This window comes from Melospiza georgiana, chromosome 19 (genome assembly GCF_028018845.1).
Source record: "Melospiza georgiana isolate bMelGeo1 chromosome 19, bMelGeo1.pri, whole genome shotgun sequence".
Lineage (NCBI taxonomy): Eukaryota > Metazoa > Chordata > Aves > Passeriformes > Passerellidae > Melospiza > Melospiza georgiana.
In genome coordinates this window covers 2922981-2944681 of record NC_080448.1, presented here as the reverse complement: position 1 = coordinate 2944681, position 21701 = coordinate 2922981, and the positions used below count along the sequence as shown (strand labels likewise).

The following is a 21701-nucleotide window of genomic DNA, read 5'->3' as shown; positions in this document are numbered from 1 at the left end:
GCACTCACACACACTTTCCCTGGAGTTTTCCTGGGAATGTTGCATCCAAGGCAGAGCAGGAAGGAGGAGAGCAAACCTTGGGAGACTTCCATGGGATTTTGATGTGCAGAGCCTGGCACTGCCACATGGCCAGGAGGAGGGGCCAGGGGGACACTGTGGTGTCCAGCGTGGTAAAACTCCAGGTGGAATTGTCCAGGAGCTGCCAGGAATGTCCCCCAGGTTTTGGGAGTGCTCAGGGATGCTGTGCTGGCTTCCCTGTGCTGGTCCTGCTCCCAGCAGCACCTCTGGGAACAGAGCCCATCCCTGCACCTGCCAGCTGGAATTTTAACTGGGATCACACAGATCCATCCCTGCACCTGCCAGCTGGAATTTTAACTGGGATCACACGGAGCCCATCCCTGCACCTGCCAGCTGGAATTTTAACTGGGATCACACGGAGCCCATCCCTGCACCTGCCAGCTGGAATTTTAACTGGGATCACACAGAGCCCATCCCTGCACCTGCCAGCTGGAATTTTAACTGGGATCACACAGATCCATCCCTGCACCTGCCAGCTGGAATTTTAACTGGGATCAAACTCCCCCAGGCCACTGAGGTGTCCCTGCAGCTGCCACCACAGCAGTGTCCAGCACTGAAAGGGACAATATTTCCAGCCTAGATATTTCCATTGCAATTCTCTGTTGTTTGTGGCTGCCCCTGGGAGCCCAGGCCAGGCTGGGTGGGGCTCTGACCAAGCTGGGATGGTGGAAAGGGTCCCTGCCCATGGCAGAGGCTGGAAGAGAGGAGCTTGAGGGTCCCTGCCAACCCCAAATGCTCTGTGACAGCACAACAGAGCAGAAAACTCCCCCAGGTCCCCCAGAATTGCATTTTTTGTGATACAAATGGCAGTCCTGGGGAGCACAAAAGACAAACACAAACAGGAGGAAAAGCTTGGGAAGGGCTTTCCAGCCCCTTGGTGGAGCCTCCCAAATTTCTGTTGATGACAGAGAACTGTGAATGTCCCAGCTCTGTTCCTGACCCTTTTTAAGGGTCTAAAAGCTGCTGAGGACTTCCCAGCTGTGCCCAGGGATGCCAGGAGGGCTCCAGCTGGGATTTGGGCTCTGCCTGGGAGGAAGGAGGAGGCAAAGCCATCCCCCCCCTCCTTCCTTCCATCAGGAGATGCTCTGGGTGTAATTCCCTGGAGTGTGGGACGAGCACAGGGCCAGAAATGCACACCAATTCCAGAGGCAGAGCATGGCAAATTACTGCTGAGGAGACAGAGTGGATTCATCCCAGCAGCAGCTCCTCTGCTGCCTGGGCACTCAGAGAGCTTTTCCAAGCACCTCTGTAGCTCTCGTGCCTTGGGAGGGTGGATAAATAAAAATAACTATAAATATATAAATATAAACTTAAACATATAAATATAATTATATGTAAACATAGAAATATAGATTAATATGTATTAACTATAAATATGTAAAAGATAAATATAATTATAACTATAAATTATACATATAAATACAAATATATTTACATATTTATCACTATTATATATTTATTATATTAATATTACATATAATATAATATAATATAATATAATATAATATAATATAATATAATATAATATAATATAATATAATATAATATAGTATAATATAGAAAATATAATGTAATAGAAAATAAAATAATATAATAAATATAATATATTAATAGATATTATGAATTATATATAATGTAATATATTAATAAATGTATTATATGTAATGTATTTATATATTATATATTTTTATTACTATTAATATATATTAATACATATAAAAGAATAAATATAAATATAAATATAAAATATAAATGTAAATGTAAATGTAAATATAAATGTAAGTATAAATATAAGTATAAATATAGATATAGCTAGCAGGTACACACTGCAGCCACATGGTTTTCCACCTTCCTTTTGGGTTGTTGGATGTTTGGCTGCTGTGCCCCAGGGGCTGTGGAAGGGCTGGAGCAGAGAAAGCCATCGGTGGGGAGGGATCTGGCCATGGGCATCTCCATCCAAAGCATCCCTGGAGAGCTCCTGGGAGTGCTGGAACTTCTCCAGGTGGGTGAGGCCCAGGGGAGGCGCCCTCCAGGCAGCTCAGCCACGTCCAGTGGCAAATCCCAGGGACCAGGGATGTTTGGGTGTGGGAACTCAGCACATTCCTGATGTCCAGAGTCACTGAGACAACCCTTGGGGGGCTCGGAGGTCCTGGAACGTTGCCTGAAGTGTTTGGTGGCTGGACTTTGATCCTGCACAGAACGTGACAGCTGTATGAGGATGGGAGGCTCACACGGGGATAAATGGTGAAGGGATAGGTTAATTATAGTGTGAAACACAGGGTTTAGAATCTCGGTACAGGGGGGTTTTTAAGGGACAAGATGGAGGAATTAGGGCGTGTCCTGTCCTTCTTCTTCTTCTTCTCATCCATCTTCGGTGGTGATGGTGGCACTTTGGGATTGGTTCTTACTGAATGTGCACTTGTCAATAAAGGTGAAAGGTATTGGGGATAAAAGGTGAATATCTTACACGTAGTTTTTGGTATAAAGATAAGTGACCGCCCCGAGGGCAGGCAGTGTGTCCATGGCTGGCTTGCTGTGCAGACCTCTGTCGGGCCGGGGGAAAATATTGTAGATAAGAATTAATAAACAACACTGAAGACCGAAAAACCTGAAGACTCCTTTCGTCCTTTGGAGCACAGGCTGCCCCAAGGCCATCCAGAGCCTTTCCAGGCCATTGGAACAGCCGAGGGACGGGACATTTGGGCTCATCCCAGGGTGATGCTGTGACTCCCACCCAAGGCTGGGATCCAGAGGAGGGGCCCATCCAGCTGTGCCCAGAGCACGTCCAGGAGGAAAGCAGGACACCAGGAGTGCTCCAGGGTGGGCTGATCCCACCTGGAGCTCCAGGCCTGGAGGGCAGGGATCAGCTCCAATCCCTTACTCAGCGTTTGCAGAGCCCCACTCACTGCAGAGGGGATTTCAGATTAAGCTCTTTAAGCAACAAAGCAAGATCTCTCTTTTAAAGCTCTGCTTAATCCCATAATCCTGAGGGAAGGCCTCTCCTCCCCCTGGGGAAAAAGGAGAAGCAGTTTTTGCTGAGGGAGACATAATGACTTCATCCCCACAGAATCGGGTGATATTTGCTGATTGGGCACAGAGGGCCTTGGGGGAAGCTGGATTTGGGATAACAGCTTAAAGATCTTGAAGGAAAAACCAGACACCCCCAAAAGCACCCTAAAACCATGGGAAGAGACAATGGGGAGAGGGAAAAGGGTGTGAACACTGTGAACTCTGTGTGACCGTGTTCCCAGGGGTCCCAGGATGAGGGAAGAGATGAGGATCTGACTCCATGTTTCAGAAGGATTGATTTATTATTTTATGATATGTATTATATTAAAACTATACCAAAAGAATAAAAGAAAGGATTTCATCAGAAGGCTGGCTAAGAATAGAAAAAGAAAGAATGATAACAAAGGCTTGTGGCTTAGACAGAGTCCAAGCCAGCTGACTGTGATTGGCCATTAATTACAAACAACCACATGAGACCAATCCCAGATGCACCTGTTGCATTCCACAGCAGCAGATAATCAATGTTTACATTTTGTTCCTGAGGCTTCTCAGCTTCTCAGGAATAGAAATCCTAAGGAAAGGATTTTCCATAAAAGATGTCTGTGACAGGGCTGTGGTGGCAGAGAGCAGAGTGAGTTTGCCTTGGCTGCAGCAGGGACTGGGCACTCTGTTATGGGACAGGGAGCAGAATCCCCCAGTGCCTGGCTGGGAACCATTTGGGCTGGCCAGGACAAAGCTCAGCTCTTCCATGGAACAAACCCTGGCTATTATGGGATGGCAGGCAGCTCTGGAGGCCTCCAGCCCAATCCTCACTCAGTGCGGTCACTCCGGGGCTGGTCCAGGTCACAAAACCCTGCAGGGACTGAGGCATCCCTGCAGCCAGACCTTCCCCTGCACCTCCCCAGGGAGGGAGGAGCTGCCACTGCCCCTGCAGGAACTTTGGGATCTCCAGGCTCAGGGAAAACAAAACACAAGGAGCACAAAGCCAGCACAGCCCAGCTTCACTGCCTGGCTTTGAAGGCTTTAGATGGGAGATAAGAAACATCAAAACCTCACATTGTGCTATCAAAAGAGGAGTGAAGTCTACAAACAGCCTAGAAAATCCTGAATCCTATTGATAAAAGATAATATCGAATCTCTAAACAATGCGAGCACTCATTTTCTGTCTCACACTGATTCTGCTACGAGTATTTCTGAGTTTATTCAGCACTACTCATAGTTCAAGTGATTTCAGCACTAATACCCAAAGGAAGCAGCCAGTGTGAGCTGGAAACCTGTTAGAGATGTGGAGCAGGTGACTCCTGCCAACATTCCTCCAGAACTGCTCCTCCCTGGGTTCAAGTTTGGAGTCTCAGTCTGCAAAGGAGAGAAAAACTCTGCTGGGAGCTGCTTGTGGAGATGGAAACAGCTCCAATTGCAGGAGCTCTGCTCCAGGGTGTTTAATGAGCACCTTGGGCCATCCCACAGCTGAGAAAGGAGCTGCAGGTGTTTCCTTGGAGGAGTCAGAGTCACAGAACCCTCAGGGCTGGAAGGACCAGCGGGATGCAGCTCCTGGCCCTGCCCAGAGCCCACCCTGGCACCCCTGGCACTGCTGGCCAAGGGCTCCTGGGGCAGCCTCAGGGCTGGGACCTTCCTGTGGGAATCAATCACACAGACTCCATTGTCCTCATGGTGGAAAAATCCCCTTCTTTATTCACCTTACTCATTTTTATACACTTGTACAGACCCCATATGCAACTCCAATTGGTCAGGAGCTTTCTTGCCAATTACTTCATTGGTCACTAACAAGTTGTTATTCTGTATTAATTGATCACTCAAACTCCAAGGTGCACATGCAGGGAAAGTTGTTTGTTTGAGAGAGTTTTCATTTTTCTATCAAAGGTGTAAAAACAATTTATACAGGTGTTGGTTGTTTTTTACCCAGGAACAGATTGTTATGTTAACCAACTGCTCACACCAGGATTTTCATGCTTTCACATGGGAGCTTGCAAAGGGCTATCCTGACAAGGCCAGCCACTGATTTTAGGAGAGCAGCTCTGATTTTATGAGGCCTTTCTTTACAATTTTTCTACCTTACTGCAACACCTTTCCCTGAGGAGGACAAGTCTGTCCAAAGTTCTGAGAGGAACAGCAGATTTGTCTTTCCAAATCAGCTGTGGGTCTGCTGGTGGATAAAAGCAGCACTGGGAGATGAAATAAACAATGGGAAGAATTCCACTGATTGATGAATGGAAATAGATATTTGCTTTTACAAATAAACTTTAGGTTTGCTGATAAACGAAATTAGACATTGGAAGCTGAAAGAAACAATGGGGAAGAAAAGCTCCTAAATTCTGTAAGAATTATAAATTAAAAGGGAGGGTTATACATTAGAGGGAAATCTTTGGGATCAGGTGTTCTGGGAAGTCTGAACCTCTCAAGTACTTCAGAAATGGGGAAAGAGAGAAGGGAAATGTGGCTGGAAAATTGGGATAAAAAGGAGGCTGCATCCTTCAAAAATTGGAGAGACCCCAGGGGAATGCCCCATGGCCTCTCCCTTTATCGGAATAAAGTAAAAGCACTCCTCTGTCTCCTCTTTGGACACAAACATCTGGTGTTTGTGGGTTATTTTCCTGACAGTTCCATCACCCATCAGTGCTGAGGCTGAGCAGGGGAGGAGCAGCCCTTGCTGCCTCACAGGAGGGTGTGGGGGTCAGTCAGGAAGACACAAGGGGAATTGGGGTTTTACCTGCCCAGCCTGAGCCTGGCAAAGAAGCAAATAAAACAAAAGTCCGAGTGAAACCTCCAGGCTCAAACAAATCCATCTGCACTGCTCTGGCTCTCAGCCACAGGATGGTCGAGCTGGGCTAGAGGAGTGTGAGGAGCTGCCCCAGTCCAGAGGGGCTGAGGGGGGTGGGAGCCCCAAACCCCTGAATCCCACCTGGGTGTGCCCTGCAGGGGAAGGGGAGCAGGATCTGAAGCTGTTTGAGCCCAGCGGGGTGCAGAGGTTCAGGGATATCACACCATGACCTACATGATCCAGTGAAGCCAAATTTATTATCCCTAAAAAGACTATATTTAAAATAAATCCATACTGTCTGTCTGTCTCTAGCTAACACAGGATTGGTTCATCCCAGCTGCTCACGTGTCTAAATTAGAATGCTGATTGGATCACCTGATTTTTCACGTGTGTTGCTGTGGTCGTCTAGCCCACCCATGGCTCACTTTTTTCTTACCTTCCCAAGCTTGCTGACAAACCTGCTGAGTCCTGATGACTCTTCTTGTATCTCTTTCAAGGATATACCAACCCCATTTCTGAATATGTCCATGATTCATTGCTTGTGCACGTGTCCATTGTCCATTAGTACCAGCAGGCTGGATTGTGCATCAGCTGAACGTGGCCATTGTCCTGCAAGAACTCCTCAATCTGCAAAACACTCTCAACACAGCCCGACCCCCCCGGCTGTGCCCTCCTGTCAGGAGCTGTGCAGAGCCACAAGGGCCCCCTGAGCCTCCTTTGCTCCAGGCTGAGCCCCTGCCCAGCTCCCTCAGCTGCTCCTGGGGCTCCAGGCCCTTCCCAGCTCCCTCAGCCTCTCCTGGGGCTCCAGACCCTTCTCTGGGCTCCTCCAGCCCCTCAGGGACACTCCAGAGCTGAGGATCCCCATGGCCAGGATGCAGCAGGGGCTGCACCAAACCCATTCCAATGCAGAACTCTCCAGCCAGGCCCCATTTCCACAGCTCAGCCCTTCCAGAGGGCTCGGTGCCAGCCCGGGTGGGCATGGCCCGGTGCCCATGAGGATGATGTGACAGGAGCTCCAGCTTTCCCAGAAAGGCGCCCCGGGCTGCTCCGGGGTTTAGCAGCTGATTATTGCTGCCTTTGATGCTCTCCCTGCTTCCCAACCAACACGGCTCAGCACTGAGATGATTTCACAGCCGAGCCGAGCCCAGCCCCGGGCACAGAGAGGGAGTTCAGCAGTGCTTGATCTCCCAGATGGTGCCCCAGAGGTGAGGATTATGTTGTTATCAGCATCCCTAAAAACCCCGGTGGTGGGAACAGCAGAGACACGGAGAGGATAGAGCATTTCTCCTGTTCAGGATTTCACCACCTTTTCATAAGTAATTGCTGGTTTCTGAATTTTTTCAAGATTTTCTTTGGTTTGTTGTTTTATTTGTTTGTTTGGGTTTTTTTTCTGTTTGGTTAGTTGGAGTTTTTTTTGTGGGTTTATTTTTTTGTTTTGTTTGTTTAGGGTTTTTTCTTTTTTCTTTGTCCTTTTTTTTTTTTTTTTTTTCTGGAGTAATTCCTTGCAAGCCTTCTCATTGACTTCAATGTGTCCTGAAGCGATGGGGATTTTTTTTTTGGTTTAAAAATTTGTATTAGAAGATGCCCCCAGTCACTGCTCCTGGGGGTATGAGTCCCCATGCCCAGGGAGGCATCCCCCCTCCCCAGCAGCTCCAGAGGGCCTTGAGCCTGTCCTGGACTGGGATGGGGAGAAGGTGGAAATGCATCCTTGAGGCAGAACTGAGCTCCAAGGAATCCCAGAATGGTTTGGGTTGGAGGGACCTTAAATCCCACCCAGTGCCATCCCTGCCATGGCAGGGACACCTCCCACTGTCCCAGGTGCTCCCAGCCCTGTCCAGCCTGGCCTTGGGCACTGCCAGGGATCCAGGGGCAGCCACAGCTGCTCTGGGCATCTGTGCCAGGGCCTGCCCACCCTCACAGGGAACAATTCCTCATTCCCAATATCCCATCCAGCCCTGCCCTCTGGCACTGGGAGCCATTCCCTGTGTCCTGTCCCTCCATCCCTTGTCCCCAGTCCCTCTCCAGCTCTCCTGGAGTCCCTTCAGGCCCTGCCAGGGGCTCTGAGCTCTCCCTGGGGGCAGCTCCAGGGCCCACTCTGGAATTTGGCACTGGGTGGTGACAGCCATAAATCCCCTTCACTCCACTGGAATCACCCCCACCCTCCTTGGCCTCCCTGGTGCTGCTCCCGGGTCTCAGGGGGCAGCTCTGGCCTGGCAGGAGCTGGGCTGGTCCCTGGCTGGGTCCCCTCCTCCCCAATGTCCCTGCTGGACCTGGGGCCAGCAGCTCCAGCCACCTCCAGCCCCTGCTCCGACTGCTGGGCTGGGCCAGGGAGGGCACCCAGGGCAGGGGAACTGCTGAGCTCCCACCCTGGCACAGCTCTCTTGTCTTATACATAAAGAGTTCTATTACCATTATGGTGTAAGGATTCCACACCAGCAGAGTTTCATACCCCCTCAATGTTTCTCACAGGCAGTTCCTCTGAGCACTGACTGTTCCTGATCCCTACAGCAGCCATCTGACTCCAGAGCCCACCAATCCACTCTTTCACACCACTGTTCTTATTGGCTACAGCTGTGGCCTGTTAACATCAGGCCTGCTCCTAATCTTTGGTAATTGGTTCAGCTGCTACTCTTTGGGGGGATAAGATTACATTCTACACCACCTTTACACTGTATCCCCCTACACAGCTCAGCTCCAGCAGGGCCAGGGCTTCCTTTGCAAGATTCCCTGGGATTTATTGGCTCCCCTTCCCCACAGTGAAGGAGCAGAAATGTCCTGGCTGGGTTGGGTCCCTCCCTCTGGCAGCTCCTCAGTTTGCAGGTGACAAAATGAGGAGGTGACAAAATGAGGACGATGCCCTTCCTTCAATTAATTCCCATCTCTTCTTCCTTCCCCCTCAGGGCACAGCAGCAGCTCCAACATCATAAATGATTTAGGAGCGGAGCCAGATGAAGCCAGAGCTGATGGATGACAATGCTCTGCTTGGGGGAATGTTTTCCTGTTGGAGGTTTTTTGGAAACAAATATATTTATCCTCATGCAAAATTGAAGCGCAGCCCAATGGCAGGTGAGTCAGCCCTGAGTCAGGATCCTGCAGGAGCACAGCTGGGAGAGCCCAGGAGCAGCCAGGAGGCTCCAGGCTGTGCCAGGGAAGGGGGAACTGGAGCAGGACTCCTCAGGGCTCCTCCAATTCTCCCTGCCTTTAAGGGGTTCAAATGATTTTTGTCCATTTTGCCCCTCAGGTGGAACTTCCTGAGTGTCCAGGCTGGGTTTGGAAGCACCAGGTGCCCCTGGCAGGAAGGGGCAGCCAGGACATGCTCTGTGCCTTGGCTTTGGGGAAAACCCCCCAGACCTGGGCAGGGGGCAGCCATTTGGGGATCCTGAGTGTGACAGCGTTCCCAGGGGTCTGAGCATGAGGGAAGAGATGAGGATCTGACTCCATGTTTCAGAAGGTTTGATTTATTATTTTATGATATATATTACATTAAAAATATACTAAAAGAATAGAACAAAAGGTTTCCTCAGAAGGCTGGCTAAGAATAGAAAAACAAGGAATGATAACAAAGGTTTGTGGTTCAGACACTGTGTCCGAGCCAGCTGACTGTGATTGGCCATTAATTAGAAACAACCACATGAGACCAATCCCAGATGCACCTGTTGCATTCCACAGCAGCAGATAATAAATGTTTACATTTTGTTCCTGAGGCCTCCCAGCTTCTCAGGAGAAAAAATCCTAAGGAAAGGATTTTCCATAAAAGATGTCTGTGCCACCTGGGCAGTGCTGGGGGCAGGAGGGAGGATGGGGAACCCCAGCAGCTCCATGCTTCAGATCAAAGCCTATGGAAAAGGGGGTGGAATTACAGGTATTGAGTCAGATACACTTAGGGCAGCATGAGAGTGTGGGCTGGTCCTGAACTGTGACACCAGAGAGGTTCTCCCAGCCAGGATCTCTCACTCCAGGGCAGAACTGGACCCTCCCTGAGCTCGGGTCACTTTTCCCAGGGTGCATCCATTCCCTGGGCAATGCCAGCCCTGCAGCCCCTTCAGCTGCACCAGGAGCAGCTCCAGGAGGTGCTGCAGATCCCTGCTCCCAGCAGGGCAGAGCCTCCCTGGCACAGCCAGAGCAGGTCCCACAGCTCCAGCTGTGCCAGCCAGTGCCCAGTTCTGGGTGTCCCCAAACAGCCAGAGGGCTCTGTCCTGGGGCCTTGTGTTCTCTTGTGCCTCGGGAAGTGCTGGGTGGGAGCACCCAGCTCACCTGGGTGGGTTTGGGCACTGGGAGATCCACCCTGAGCACGAGGCAGCCCCAGGGGAACTGCAGGAGCAAATCCTGCCCTGGCTGCTCTGGGAGCAGCTCCAGATGTGGCCCAGGTGGGTGTGGATCACAGGATTTGGAACATGCCTGATACCAAGGCCTGAAAGTCATTCATGCAACAAATTCATAGTTTAGGGCAAACTTTAGGTAATTTTTTTTTATGATATGTTATTTCTTCTTCATTCCCTTTGAATCCTTTCAATCCTTGTGAATATTTGTAAGAAAACTGAATTGACTCGGCTTTTCACTTGAAAAGGAAGATGTGATGGGTCCAGCCTCTGTGGTCAGGTGATGCTGAATGCCCATCCAGCAAATCCTGTGATGCACCAAATCCACATCCTGGACATGGAGCCGTGCCTGGTTCCATCCCACAGAGCTGTGCTGTCCCACAGGGCAGGGGAAAGCCCCATTTCAGGACATGGCAGGTGCCAACTGCCATGGGAACGCTGTGGCACTGACCTCGTGTCACCCACGCTGGCAGTGCCCTCCCTGCCCAGTGCCAGGGGGGAGAGCAGGGAGAGGATGGAGGGGATGTGGGGACATGGAGGGGATGCAGGCACACCCAGAGGATAAGGAGGATGGAGGGAGTGTGAGGACACAGGGGAGATCAGCAGATGGATGGAGGGAGCACAGGGAGGATCAGGAGAGGCCTCCCAGCTGAGTCTCGTGGGGGTGGGGACCCTGTGACAGGGACAGCAGGGACTGGGTGTCCTGGGGGGCACCAATGCCAAGCACAGGGCCCCTGGATTCCCAAGGAAGGCACTGCCAGGGAGTTTTGGGGCACCTCACAGCACGAGCTGGTTCCCTGGCAGCCCCGGGATCCTCCAGCTCTGGGGCTCCTCTCTCTCCCAGAGCAGCTCCTGCAGCTGCCAGGGCTCCCAGGGCCAGCAGGGAACTGGGATGGACTGGGAGGGTTCTGCCAGGGAGGAGGGAGTGGGATGGAGGGAATTTAGGAAAGAGGAAGAGGTGCTGAAAGGCCGGGATCCATTGAGGGGAACGTGGTGGGTCCTGGTGGACACCAAACACACCAAGCCCCAAAATTCCAGCTGATGGTGCAGGGTTAACTGGAGGTTTGTGTCCGGGGAAGGGCCTGGAGCCCCAGGAGCAGCTGAGGGAGCTGGGCAGGGGCTCAGCCTGGAGCAAAGGAGGCTCAGGGGGCCCTTGTGGCTCTGCACAGCTCCTGACAGGAGGGCACAGCCGGGGGGGTCGGGCTGTGCTCCAGGGAACAGGGACAGGAGCAGAGGGAACGGCCTCAGGCTGGGCCAGAGCAGCTCAGGGGGGACAGCAGCAGGAATCTCCCCATGGAAAGGGGGCTCAGCACTGCCAGGGGCTGCCCAGGGCCCTCCCTCCCCCTCCCTGGGGCTGCCCCTGGATCCCTGGCAGTGCCCAAGGCCAGGCTGGACAGGGCTGGAGCAGCCTGGGACAGTGGGAGGTGTCCCTGCCATGGCAGGGGTGGCACTGGATGGGCTTTAGGGTCCCTTCCAACCCAAACCATCCCAGGATTCTGTGATTTTTTTTCTAAACATACTCAGGAAAGGCACCCACCATCCATCACCCGTGGACCCACCCAATATTCCCCCTTCCACCCCCCATGTGTTAGGAAAGAGCTCTTACACAACATTTGTGCTTCTCATCTCCTTCCAATCTACCTCCCACCCTCCCTGCCAGACCCTGCTCAGCAGCCACACCAGAGGCACTCTAGGAAAAACTCCTTTATTTTCCTTCTGCTTTAGAAACTCTTTGTACAGCTTAAGAAAAGAGGCTGCCTTTAAAAAGCAATGGAATCCCCAGGTCAGGGATGCTCCATGTGCAGCACTGGGCACACCCAGCTGGAGCCCACAGGGCTCTGGAGGACTGGAGCTGCTGTTTAGGGCTCTGGGAGTGGGATAACAGTGCTCCTAAACCTCCTTCCCAAAGCCATGAGGCTCAAAGACACTTGGAGAGGTATCAGAAGCTGCAGGTGGTGTCCATAGGGGTGCTGGTACACCATTCCCAAGGTTTGGCTTCTTGGGAATGGGGTTTTTACAGGAAATGGCACCAGTGTGTGAAACACACAACCTGAACAAATCCCTAAAATGATGCTCCCAGCAGGGATCAGCTTTTACATCCAGGTCTGGCTGTGGCCCTGATCCAACCCTGTGGGGCTGAAATCCCCTGGCATTTTTCCTTGGGGATGTGGAATGTTTTGGTGCCAGGCTCTCCTTGAAGAGGAGCCCAAGGACCCCTCTGGCCCCACATCCCACTGCAAACATTCCCCACTGAGGAGATCCCAGCACTGCCCCCGCCCTGCAGCTGAACCAGTTCTGATTGATCTCAAGAGAAGAACACTATCAATAATTCATCCATGAAGCCCTAAAAACAGGAGGGAAGGGTTAAATCCAGGCTGGACCCTTCCCAAACATCAGGATAATCCAGGTGGGTGGACCCAAGACGGTGTCAGCCCGAAATGGAGTCCAGGCAGGCCAGGGTGAGGGAGCCCAGCCTCAGCAGCCCGAGGTGTCCCGTGCCTTGTTCTTCCTCTGGAATCTGACATCCAGGGGGTCGAATCCCCGCTCGTTGGCCCCAAAGAGGGCCCAGGGAGGAGTCCTGGCCGTGTACTCGGCTGCTGTGAAGGTCCTGGCGCCGCCGCTGCGCTCGCGCTCCCGCACCAGCTCCTGGAAGCGGCCGTAGTCAATCCAGGTCCTCCACTCGCCATCCACCTGGAACTGCAGCACAGCACAGTCACAGGGGGCCAGGGGAGCCAGAGCACCAAGCCCAGGCTGTGCTGGGCTAACTGGGATCCCCAGCTGGTGTTCTTCTAATTCTGCAGCACAGGGAGGTGCAGCAAAGCCACCCAGAGGCTCCTGCAGGATACAGCTTGAGTAGGATGTCAGAACTCAGTGCACCCCTCCGGGTGTCCAGAGTTGCTGAGGACCCCACCTGGGGGCTCAGAGACCCTGGCACACAGCCCAGAACACCTGGGGATTTGATTATGACCCATGGAGCAAGTTACCAGCTTTGTATGAGGACCTGAAAGTCACAGAAGTTTGAATACTATAATAATAAAATTATCACAGGGTGAAAATGTAGATTTTAGGATTTTTGGAATGGGGGTTTTGGAGACAAGATGGAGGAACTTGGGCGTGTACAGCCTTTCTTCTTCTTGTTCTCCATTTTCTGCTGTGATGTTGGCACTTTGGGATTGGTTCAGAGTAGAAGTGCACTGTCTAACATAGGTGATAGGTATTGGGAATTAAGTGTAAATATGTTATAGGTAGTTTGGAGTATAAAAGGACAACAAGAGTGCCTGTGGCTGCCCTGCTGAGCAGATCTCGGCTGGGCAGAAAGAAAATTTTATAGATAAGAATTAATAAACTTCAAGACAGAAAAATGAAGAGCTCTTGTTCTTGTTCTTGAGACACACGGGCTAAAACAGAGACATCCTGCACATCTCGGGGCAGCAATTAACAACCAAACTCCAAGAGCAGGAAAACAGGAGGGACTCAGGTGCACGAACACCCAGAGCCAGCTGGGAACTGATTCTCCACCTCTGCTCTGCCCTTGTGAGACCTCCCTGCAGAGCTGCCTCCAGCTCTGGAATTCCAGCACTGAACAACCTCATCCTGCTGGAGCAGCCCAGAGCAGGCCCAGGAGCTGCTCCCAGCAGAGCCCTCTGCTCTGGAGCCAGGCTGGAGAGCTGGGGGGGCTCACCTGGAGAGGAGAAGCTCCAGAGAGAGCTCAGAGCCCCTTGCAGGGCCTGAAGGGGCTCCAGGAGAGCTGGAGAGGGACTGGGGACAAGGGATGGAGGGACAGGACACAGGGAATGGCTCCCAGTGCCAGAGGGCAGGGATGGATGGGATATTGGGAATCAGGAATTGTTCCCTGTGAGGGTGGGCAGGCCCTGGCACAGGGTGCCCAGAGCAGCTGTGGCTGCCCCTGGATCCCTGGCAGTGCCCAAGGCCAGGCTGGACATTGGGAGCACCTGGGACAGTGGGAGGTGTCCCTGCCATGGCAGGGGTGGCACTGGATGGGCTTTGAGGTCCCTCCAACCCATCCCAGGACCCTGTGGTATCTCCATGAGGGCTGCACTGTTGGATGCTTTGCTGGAGCCTTCAGAGCACCAGATCCTGCCCCACTTTCCAGGAGGGAGGCTCCTAAAATGCCTCCCAGAGCCTTCCCAGCCCTCTGCCCCTGACACCTCCATGGGAGAGCCCTCGGTGTGGGGAGCTCTGCAGGACAGGCTGGATCTGTGGCCATGCCCAGGTACCCCTCAAGGAGGGACCTTGCCAAGGTCACCCCAACCCCAGCGTGGGACTGTGGCTCCAGGGCAGCCCAGCCTGGGGCAGTGGCCCAGGAGCAGTGGCAGAGGCACATGCCAAGGGACTGGGATGGGTTTGGGATGGATTTGGGCAGGAGGGCTGTGGTTGGGAACGGGAGAGATGAAGAGCTTTAATGACACAAATCCTCTTTCCATGTGAAGAATGGCTCACTTTGACAAGCTGGAGCTGCATTTGTCTCCCAGACCTGCTCTGCCCATTTAGCCCCAGCTTTGGCTGAAGCCTCAATTAGGATTTATCTCAGCTAAGAGCTTATTATGCATTTCATCCAAAAAAAGAGGGAAAACAGACCGGCTCCTTGGTTATTGTGGATTTTTCCCCCCCAAACTTGATGGCTGTGCATTTCAAATGGCACTTGACTTTGTGCCCAAGAGCTAAAAGCTTTTTTGGTTGGGAAAACTGCTGACACCCCTGAAACCCTGCACTCAGCCGTGGCTGCTGCTCCTCCATCCCTGCCTATGGAATTACAGCGTGTCCCTGCGGGGCTGGAGCCAGGAGGGGACACTGCACAATCACAGCACTGGGAACCAGCCCTGGCATCAATCAAGGGCCCAAGGCTCATTTCTCTTGTGCCAAGGTGGGGATGGGTGTGAGGCCACCAGGAGAGCAATGGCAGAGGAGACATTGTGTCACCTGTACAGGAAAAGCCTGAGCCCAACCAGGATCAGGGCTCTGCAGAGCTGGGAGAGGTGACAATGTCACACCTGACACCAGACTGCTCCCTCCAGGTTTGATGCATGAACACCCAGCAAATTCAAGGGCAAACCCAAAGCAGAGGATCCAGCAAAGCCTTTCAGGCCAAAGGAGGATTGGCCTCCCACTGCCAGAGGGTCGGATGGGACACTGGGAGGGAATTCTCCCTGTGAGGGTGGGCAGGGCTGGGATGGAATTCCCAGAGCAGCTGTGGCTGCCCCTGCATCCCTGGCAGTGCCCAAGGCCAGGCTGGACAGGGTTTGGGGCACCCTGGCACAATGGGAGGTGTCCCTGCCATGGCTGGATGGGTTTGAGGTCCCTTCCCACCCAACCCCTCCAGGATTCTGTGACCCCATTCCCACCAAGCTGGGATCCATTCCAAAGCAGATCAATCAATAATCACCATTTTCAGTGCAGTGACAGCACAGCCATGAGCCACAGCACCAGAGGGGCATGGGGAGAAATGGCTCCTGCTAAGGAATAAATCCCAAACCCAGAGTGGGAAAGAACAGCCTCAACTGCCCAACTGAGATCTACAGCTTGGATTTAACAATGTTGGGATTGTTCCACGGGGAACAAAAGATTTAGGTCTCAAAGCAGTTTAACAGCATCCATTTAACAGGTGAGCCAACCTTAAACATCCCTGGGATCCCAGCCTAACATGGGCAGGTGTTTTAGGGAACTGTTCACTGCCTGTGGAGCCCCTCAGGGTGATAAATACATGGACACAAGGGAAATGGCTGAGAGCCCTCCCCTGGTTCTTCCCTAAGCTGGAATCCCAGAGTGCCACAGCTCCTTCAGCTGGCCCTGGGCTGGGCTGCAAAGGGAAACTCTCCCTCCCTGAGGGCTCTGCCAGCACTGGGGTGACTCAGGAGCCCCTGAGCTCCAGTCCCAGGGTCACAACACCCTCTGTGGCATGGATGTACAGCCAGGAAAGCCCTGAAGGAATCCTGCACATCCTCCAGGGCAGGGAGCACTGCTCCAGGCAGGCATTAATGATGGGATCCAAGAGGCACAGGAACGAGGGGAAACAAAATCTCAGGCTGGGCCAGGCTGTGCGGGGCGCAGAGGGTCCCTGGTGGCACCTCCGTGCTCAGGCAGGGCCATCCCCGAGCACAGGGCACAGCATTGTGTGCACAGGGCTCTGCAGGATCCCCAGTGCTGAGGGAGACTCCAGCCCCTCCCTGGGCAGCCTGCTCAGGGCTGGGCACTGCCCAGGGCACAAGTTGTGCCTGCTGGGCAGGGGCAGTGCTGGGCTCAGGCCCTGCCCGTGGCTCTGGTGCCACTGCTGGGCCTGGAGCAGAGCCTGGGCCCTGCTCTGCCCCTCCCTGCACACAGGGACAGCCAGGCCTGAGGGCCCCTCTCAGCTGGGGCTCCTCTCCAGCCTGAGCAGCCCCAGCTCCCTCAGCCTTTGCTGGGCACAGAGATGCTCCAGGCCCTCCTCATCCTCACAGCCTGAGCTGGCCCCGCTCCAGGAGCTGCTGTCCCTGCTGTGCTGAGGATCCAGAGCTGGACACAGCACCCAGAGCTGCCCCCAGGGCTGGGATCCCTCCCTGATTCTGGGTCAGGACAATGAATTCATTCATTACCAATTCATTAACCCCAGGACACCACTGGCCCCCAGGGCTCTCTGCTGAGCCAGGGACAGCTCAGGGTCTCCCAGGCCCCCTCCTGGCAGGGCTGGAACGGGACAGGGCCCGTCCCTCACAGAGCCCCGGGACAAACTGGGAGAGATCCATGGATCCATACATCCAAACTGGGAAATATCCATACATCCAGACTGGGATAAACCATGGATCCATACATCCAAACTGGGATATATCCATACATCCAGACTGGGACAGATCCATGGATCCATACATCCAAACTGGGATAGATCCATGAATCCATATATCCAAACTGGGAAATATCCATACATCCAGACTGGGATAGATCCGTGGATCCATACATCCAAACTGGGAAAGATCCATACAGCCAAACTGGGATAGATCAATAGATTCATATATGCTAACTGGGATATATCCAAACTGAGATATATCCATGGATCCAAACTGGGATATATCCATGGATCCAAACTGGGATATATCCATACATCCAGACTGGGATATATCCATGGATCCCAAAGGGGATATATCCATACAGACTGGGATAGATCAATAGATCCATATATCCTAACTGGCATATATCCATGTATCCAAACTGGGATATATCCAAACTGTGATATATCCTTGTATCCAAACTGGGATATATCCATACACCCAGACTGGGATATAGCCACATATCCAAACTGGGACAGATCCATTTACCCCTATGTGCAAACTGGGATAGCTCCATATATCCAGACTGGGATGTATCCATCCATGCAAGCTGGGATATATCCACATATCCAATCAGAAACTGGGATTAAATGGAGAGCCAGGTTCCCTGGAAGCTTCTGCAGAGCCTGGCTGAGCCTCCCTTTGCTCCTGAACTGCCAGGAGTGGCCCTGGGCAGGACAATTCCATCACTTCTCTTTGGCAGTGGATTCACAGCTGCTCTCACTGCAGCAGGAGCAGCTCCTGAAATCCATCAACATTCCTGAAGGAGAAGAGCCAGGCTCCAGATTGCTTTTCTTATCAACATATTTGAAGAGGCAGTTTGGGGGGTGGAACATGTGCACAGATTAAGGACAATCCAGGAGCACCATGCACGACATTCCCCCAGACAGGAGCAGTGCTGAGAAATAATCCCAGGTGTATGTGACAGGATAAAATATGGGAGAGAGGCTGGGCTGTGACACAGGGAATGCTGAGCAATGGAAGGCAGCTAAAACCAATTAGTTTGTCCTAGCAAGGGTAATGTTGTATTTCCTTCAGAGCCAACACACTGGCACGAGGAGACTCCTCCTGAGCCACTGACTCGAGGAGAGGAAAAGGAAAGGAAGAGGAAAAGGAAAAGAAGGAAGAAGGAAAAGAAGGAAAGGAAGAAGGAAAGGAAAAGAAGGAAAGGAAAAGAAGGAAAGGAAAGGAAAGGAAAGGAAAGGAAAGGAAAGGAAAGGAAAGGAAAGGAAAGGAAAGGAAAGGAAAGGAAAGGAAAGGAAAGGAAAGGAAAGGAAAGGAAAGGAAAGGAAAGGAAAGGAAAGGAAAGGAAAGGAAAGGAAAGGAAAGGAAAGGAAAGGAAAGGAAAGGAAAGGAAAGGAAAGGAAAGGAAAGGAAAGGAAAGGAAAGGAAAGGCTGTGGTGGCTCCTGCAGGGCTGGGAGCACAGGGTCCATCCTGCAGGGAGAACTCCCCTCCTTGGAGCTGTGCTGCCCTCCAGGGTCCCTGGGGAGCCCAGGGGGAGTGGGGCAGACCCCAGAGCTCCTCTGTGGTGAGAATCCTGCAAACAGTGGGGTTGGAAAACTCCTCCAGGATCACCCAACCACCCCCAAAGCACTGCCAAGGCCACCAGTGCCCCATGTCCTCAAGTGCCACATGCACAGGGCTGTTAAACCCCTCCAGTCAGAGACACTGACACTGCCCTGGGCAGCTGTGCCAGGGCTGGGCAACCCTTCCAGTGAGAAATTTCCCCAAAATCCACCCTGATGCTCCCTTGGCCCAGCCTGAGGCCGTTCCCTCTTGTCCTGTTGAGGATTCAAGGCTACAAAGTCCTCAGATCCAACAAATGGATTTTCCCTGGGGGATGCACAGCATTTAATGGTTATATCCAGCGATTTTCACAGAGTTTTAAAGACCATACACCAAAAATAACAATCAGCAGCCAGCAGGGGAACCAGCCCCACAAAAAACCACAAATTAACAAAAACCCCAACCCAGAACAAACAAAACCTGCCCCTTCCAAACCAAACAAAAATAACCAGAGAAAAAAATCCCACAAAGCTCCCCCCAAAGTCAAACACTCAAAGTCACAATAAACAAACAAACAAACAAAAAAAAAACAAAACAAGAAAGCAAACAAAAAAAACAAAACCAAAACCAAACAAACAACAAAAAATACAACCCAATTGCCCCCAAAAATCCAAACACCCTAAAACAGGGGGAAAAAAAAACAAACCCAAATGAAATACTAAAAAAAAAACCTCCAAATCCCTCCCACAAAAAATAAACCTGAAAAAAACAAAACCAAGCAAAAAAAACCCCAAATCAAACCAAAGCAAACCAAACCCCAAAACAAAACAAATCCAAAAGAAGCCCCACAAGAAATCCCAAACCAACCCCAAATGCCACACAAAAAACAACCAACCAAAACCAACCAAAACCCCAGAGCCTCCAATGAAACACTTGGTGCACACACCTGGGACCCACACGCCCTCTGGGGGACTGTCAGAGGGACAGACAGACAGACAGACAGACACTGAGCTGTGCTCAGGGCTCTCCCAGCTGCTGCAACTGCCATCCCACAGCAGCACTGGCAGGGCAGATCCACCCTGCCCTGTGCCTGCCTCACCTGGACTCACCTTCCAACCCCAAAACAGCAACATCCCTCCTTCCCAACCCCAAAACAGCAACATCCCTCCTTCCGTACCCCAAAACACCAACATCCCTCCTTCCCAACCCTAAAACAGCAACATCCCTCCTTCCCAACCCCAAAACAGCAACATCCCTCCTTCCCAACCCCAAAACAGCAACATCCCTCCTTCCAACCCCAAAACAGCAACATCCCTCCTTCCCAACCCTAAAACAGCAACATCCCTCCTTCCGTACCCCAAAACAGCAACATCCCCCCTTCCCAACCCCAAAACAGCAACATCCCTCCTTCCCGACCCCAAAACAGCAACATCCCTCCTTCCCAACCCCAAAACAGCAACATCCCTCCTTCCCAACCCCAAAACAGAAACATCCCTCCTTCCGTACCCTAAAACAGCAACATCCCTCCATCCCTCCTTCCCTCAGCTCTCCAGCCTGGAACCACAGAGCACCCCTGGCCTGGAGGGGCTGGGGGGGCTGGAAGGAGGTGGCTGGGCTGGAGCAGGAGCTGTGGGGGTTTGTCACCATCATATTTTCTGAAGAATCCTCTTTCCCAGGATTCTTCTCCTGGGAAGCTGAGAAGCCTCAAAGAAAAATGAAAACAATATTATCTCATTTGCTTCTCCTGTGTTTTGCTGCTCTGGAATGTGTTTGGAGACTGTTTATCCAACAGGTGATTGTTTGATTGGTTCCATATGAATTGTTTTTAATTAATGACCAATCACCATCCAGCTGTGTTGGGACTCTGGCGAGAGTCATGAGTTTTTCTTTAGTATCTTGTTAAGCCTTTTGTATCCTTTCTCTATTCTTTAGTGTAGTTTAATTTTAGTATAACATTCTTTAATATAATATTTATCATAAAATAATAAGTTAGCCTTCTAAGAACATGGAGTCAGATTCATAATTTCCTCTCTCGTCTGGGGACCTGGAAAATACCACAGGGGCTGAAGCAGGAGCTGTCAGAGCAGAGGTGACCCCATGCCCAGGTGGGACCCAGGACTGAGGTCCCCTCCAGGTGTGGCTGCCAGCCCTGTGCCCACCAGTGGCCACTTCCCTGGGAACTGGTTGGATCTGGGTGGCTCCATCCTGAGCCCATCTCTGGGGTAAAGCAGCAGCTTTGCACCTTCCCACAGGCTGCCATCAAACACAGCATGCTTCACCACCTGCCAGCACCAGCTCTCCAAGACAAACAAATAATTTCCAGAATTATGACCCCCTTTCTCACCTCATTAAGGCTCACAATTATTTAAGGCTTCCTTTGTTTGACAGGGGAAGTGACTGAACTGGAGTCACTCAGCAAAACAAGGAGAAATATTGTGTGAAATTACACTGAACAGGGTCACAGTGCTTGGCAAAAACCTGCAAGCTCCTGCTTTTGAATTATAATCCCAACCTCAGGCTTTAGGAGGGAACTGAGCTGGTTTTCAAGTTGCAGCTGAGTAAGAGATGGCAATAATGGCCTTAACAGGAAGGAGGGCAGGGCTGGATGGGATATTGGGAATTAGGAATTGTTCCCTGCAGGGTGGGCAGGCCCTGGCACAGGGTGCCCAGAGCAGCTGTGGCTGCCCCTGGATCCCTGGCAGTGCCCAAGGCCAGGCTGGACATTGGGAGCAGCCTGGGACAGTGGGAGGTGTCCCTGCCATGGCGGGGTGGGATGGGGTGAGCTTTAATGTCCCTTCAAACCCAGAGGACTCCAGGATTCCATGAGGGTGTTTGGGGGTGATCTGCCTAAACCAGGAGCTGCTGTGTCAGCTTTTGAAAGAACCTTCTCAAATGGACTGCCAGGGAGGAAGAGAGGTGAGAGATTGGGAAGGAATTCTTTACTCAGAGGGTGCTGAGAGATTGGGAAGGAATTCTTTACTCAGAGGGTGCTGAGGCCCTGGCACAGAACAGCTCTGGCTGCCCCTGGATCCCTGGCAGTGCTGGACACTGGGGCTGGGAGCAGCCTGGGACAGTGGGAGGTGTCCCTGCCATGGCAGGGGTGGCACTGGGTGGGGTTAGGTCCCTTCCCACCCAAACCATTCCCCGATGATCCCACAAGCACTGGGATGCCAAGCAACAGAGCTGAGCCT

At 52.0% G+C, this 21701-nt stretch overlaps 1 protein-coding gene across 2 annotated transcripts in view; it reads right to left on the bottom strand.

Moving 5' to 3' along the window:
• Window positions 1-11891: 11891 nt before the first annotated feature.
• LOC131091638 (S-adenosyl-L-methionine-dependent tRNA 4-demethylwyosine synthase TYW1-like) overlaps window positions 11892-21701 on the bottom strand; it is a 106661-nt gene continuing 96851 nt past the window's right edge. For both annotated transcript variants that reach the window (XM_058037812.1, XM_058037811.1), the window contains exon 17: window positions 11892-12882. In XM_058037812.1, coding sequence (XP_057893795.1) covers window positions 12661-12882 — 222 coding nt within the window. In that variant the 3' untranslated portion in view covers window positions 11892-12660. The remainder of the gene's footprint in view (window positions 12883-21701) is intronic.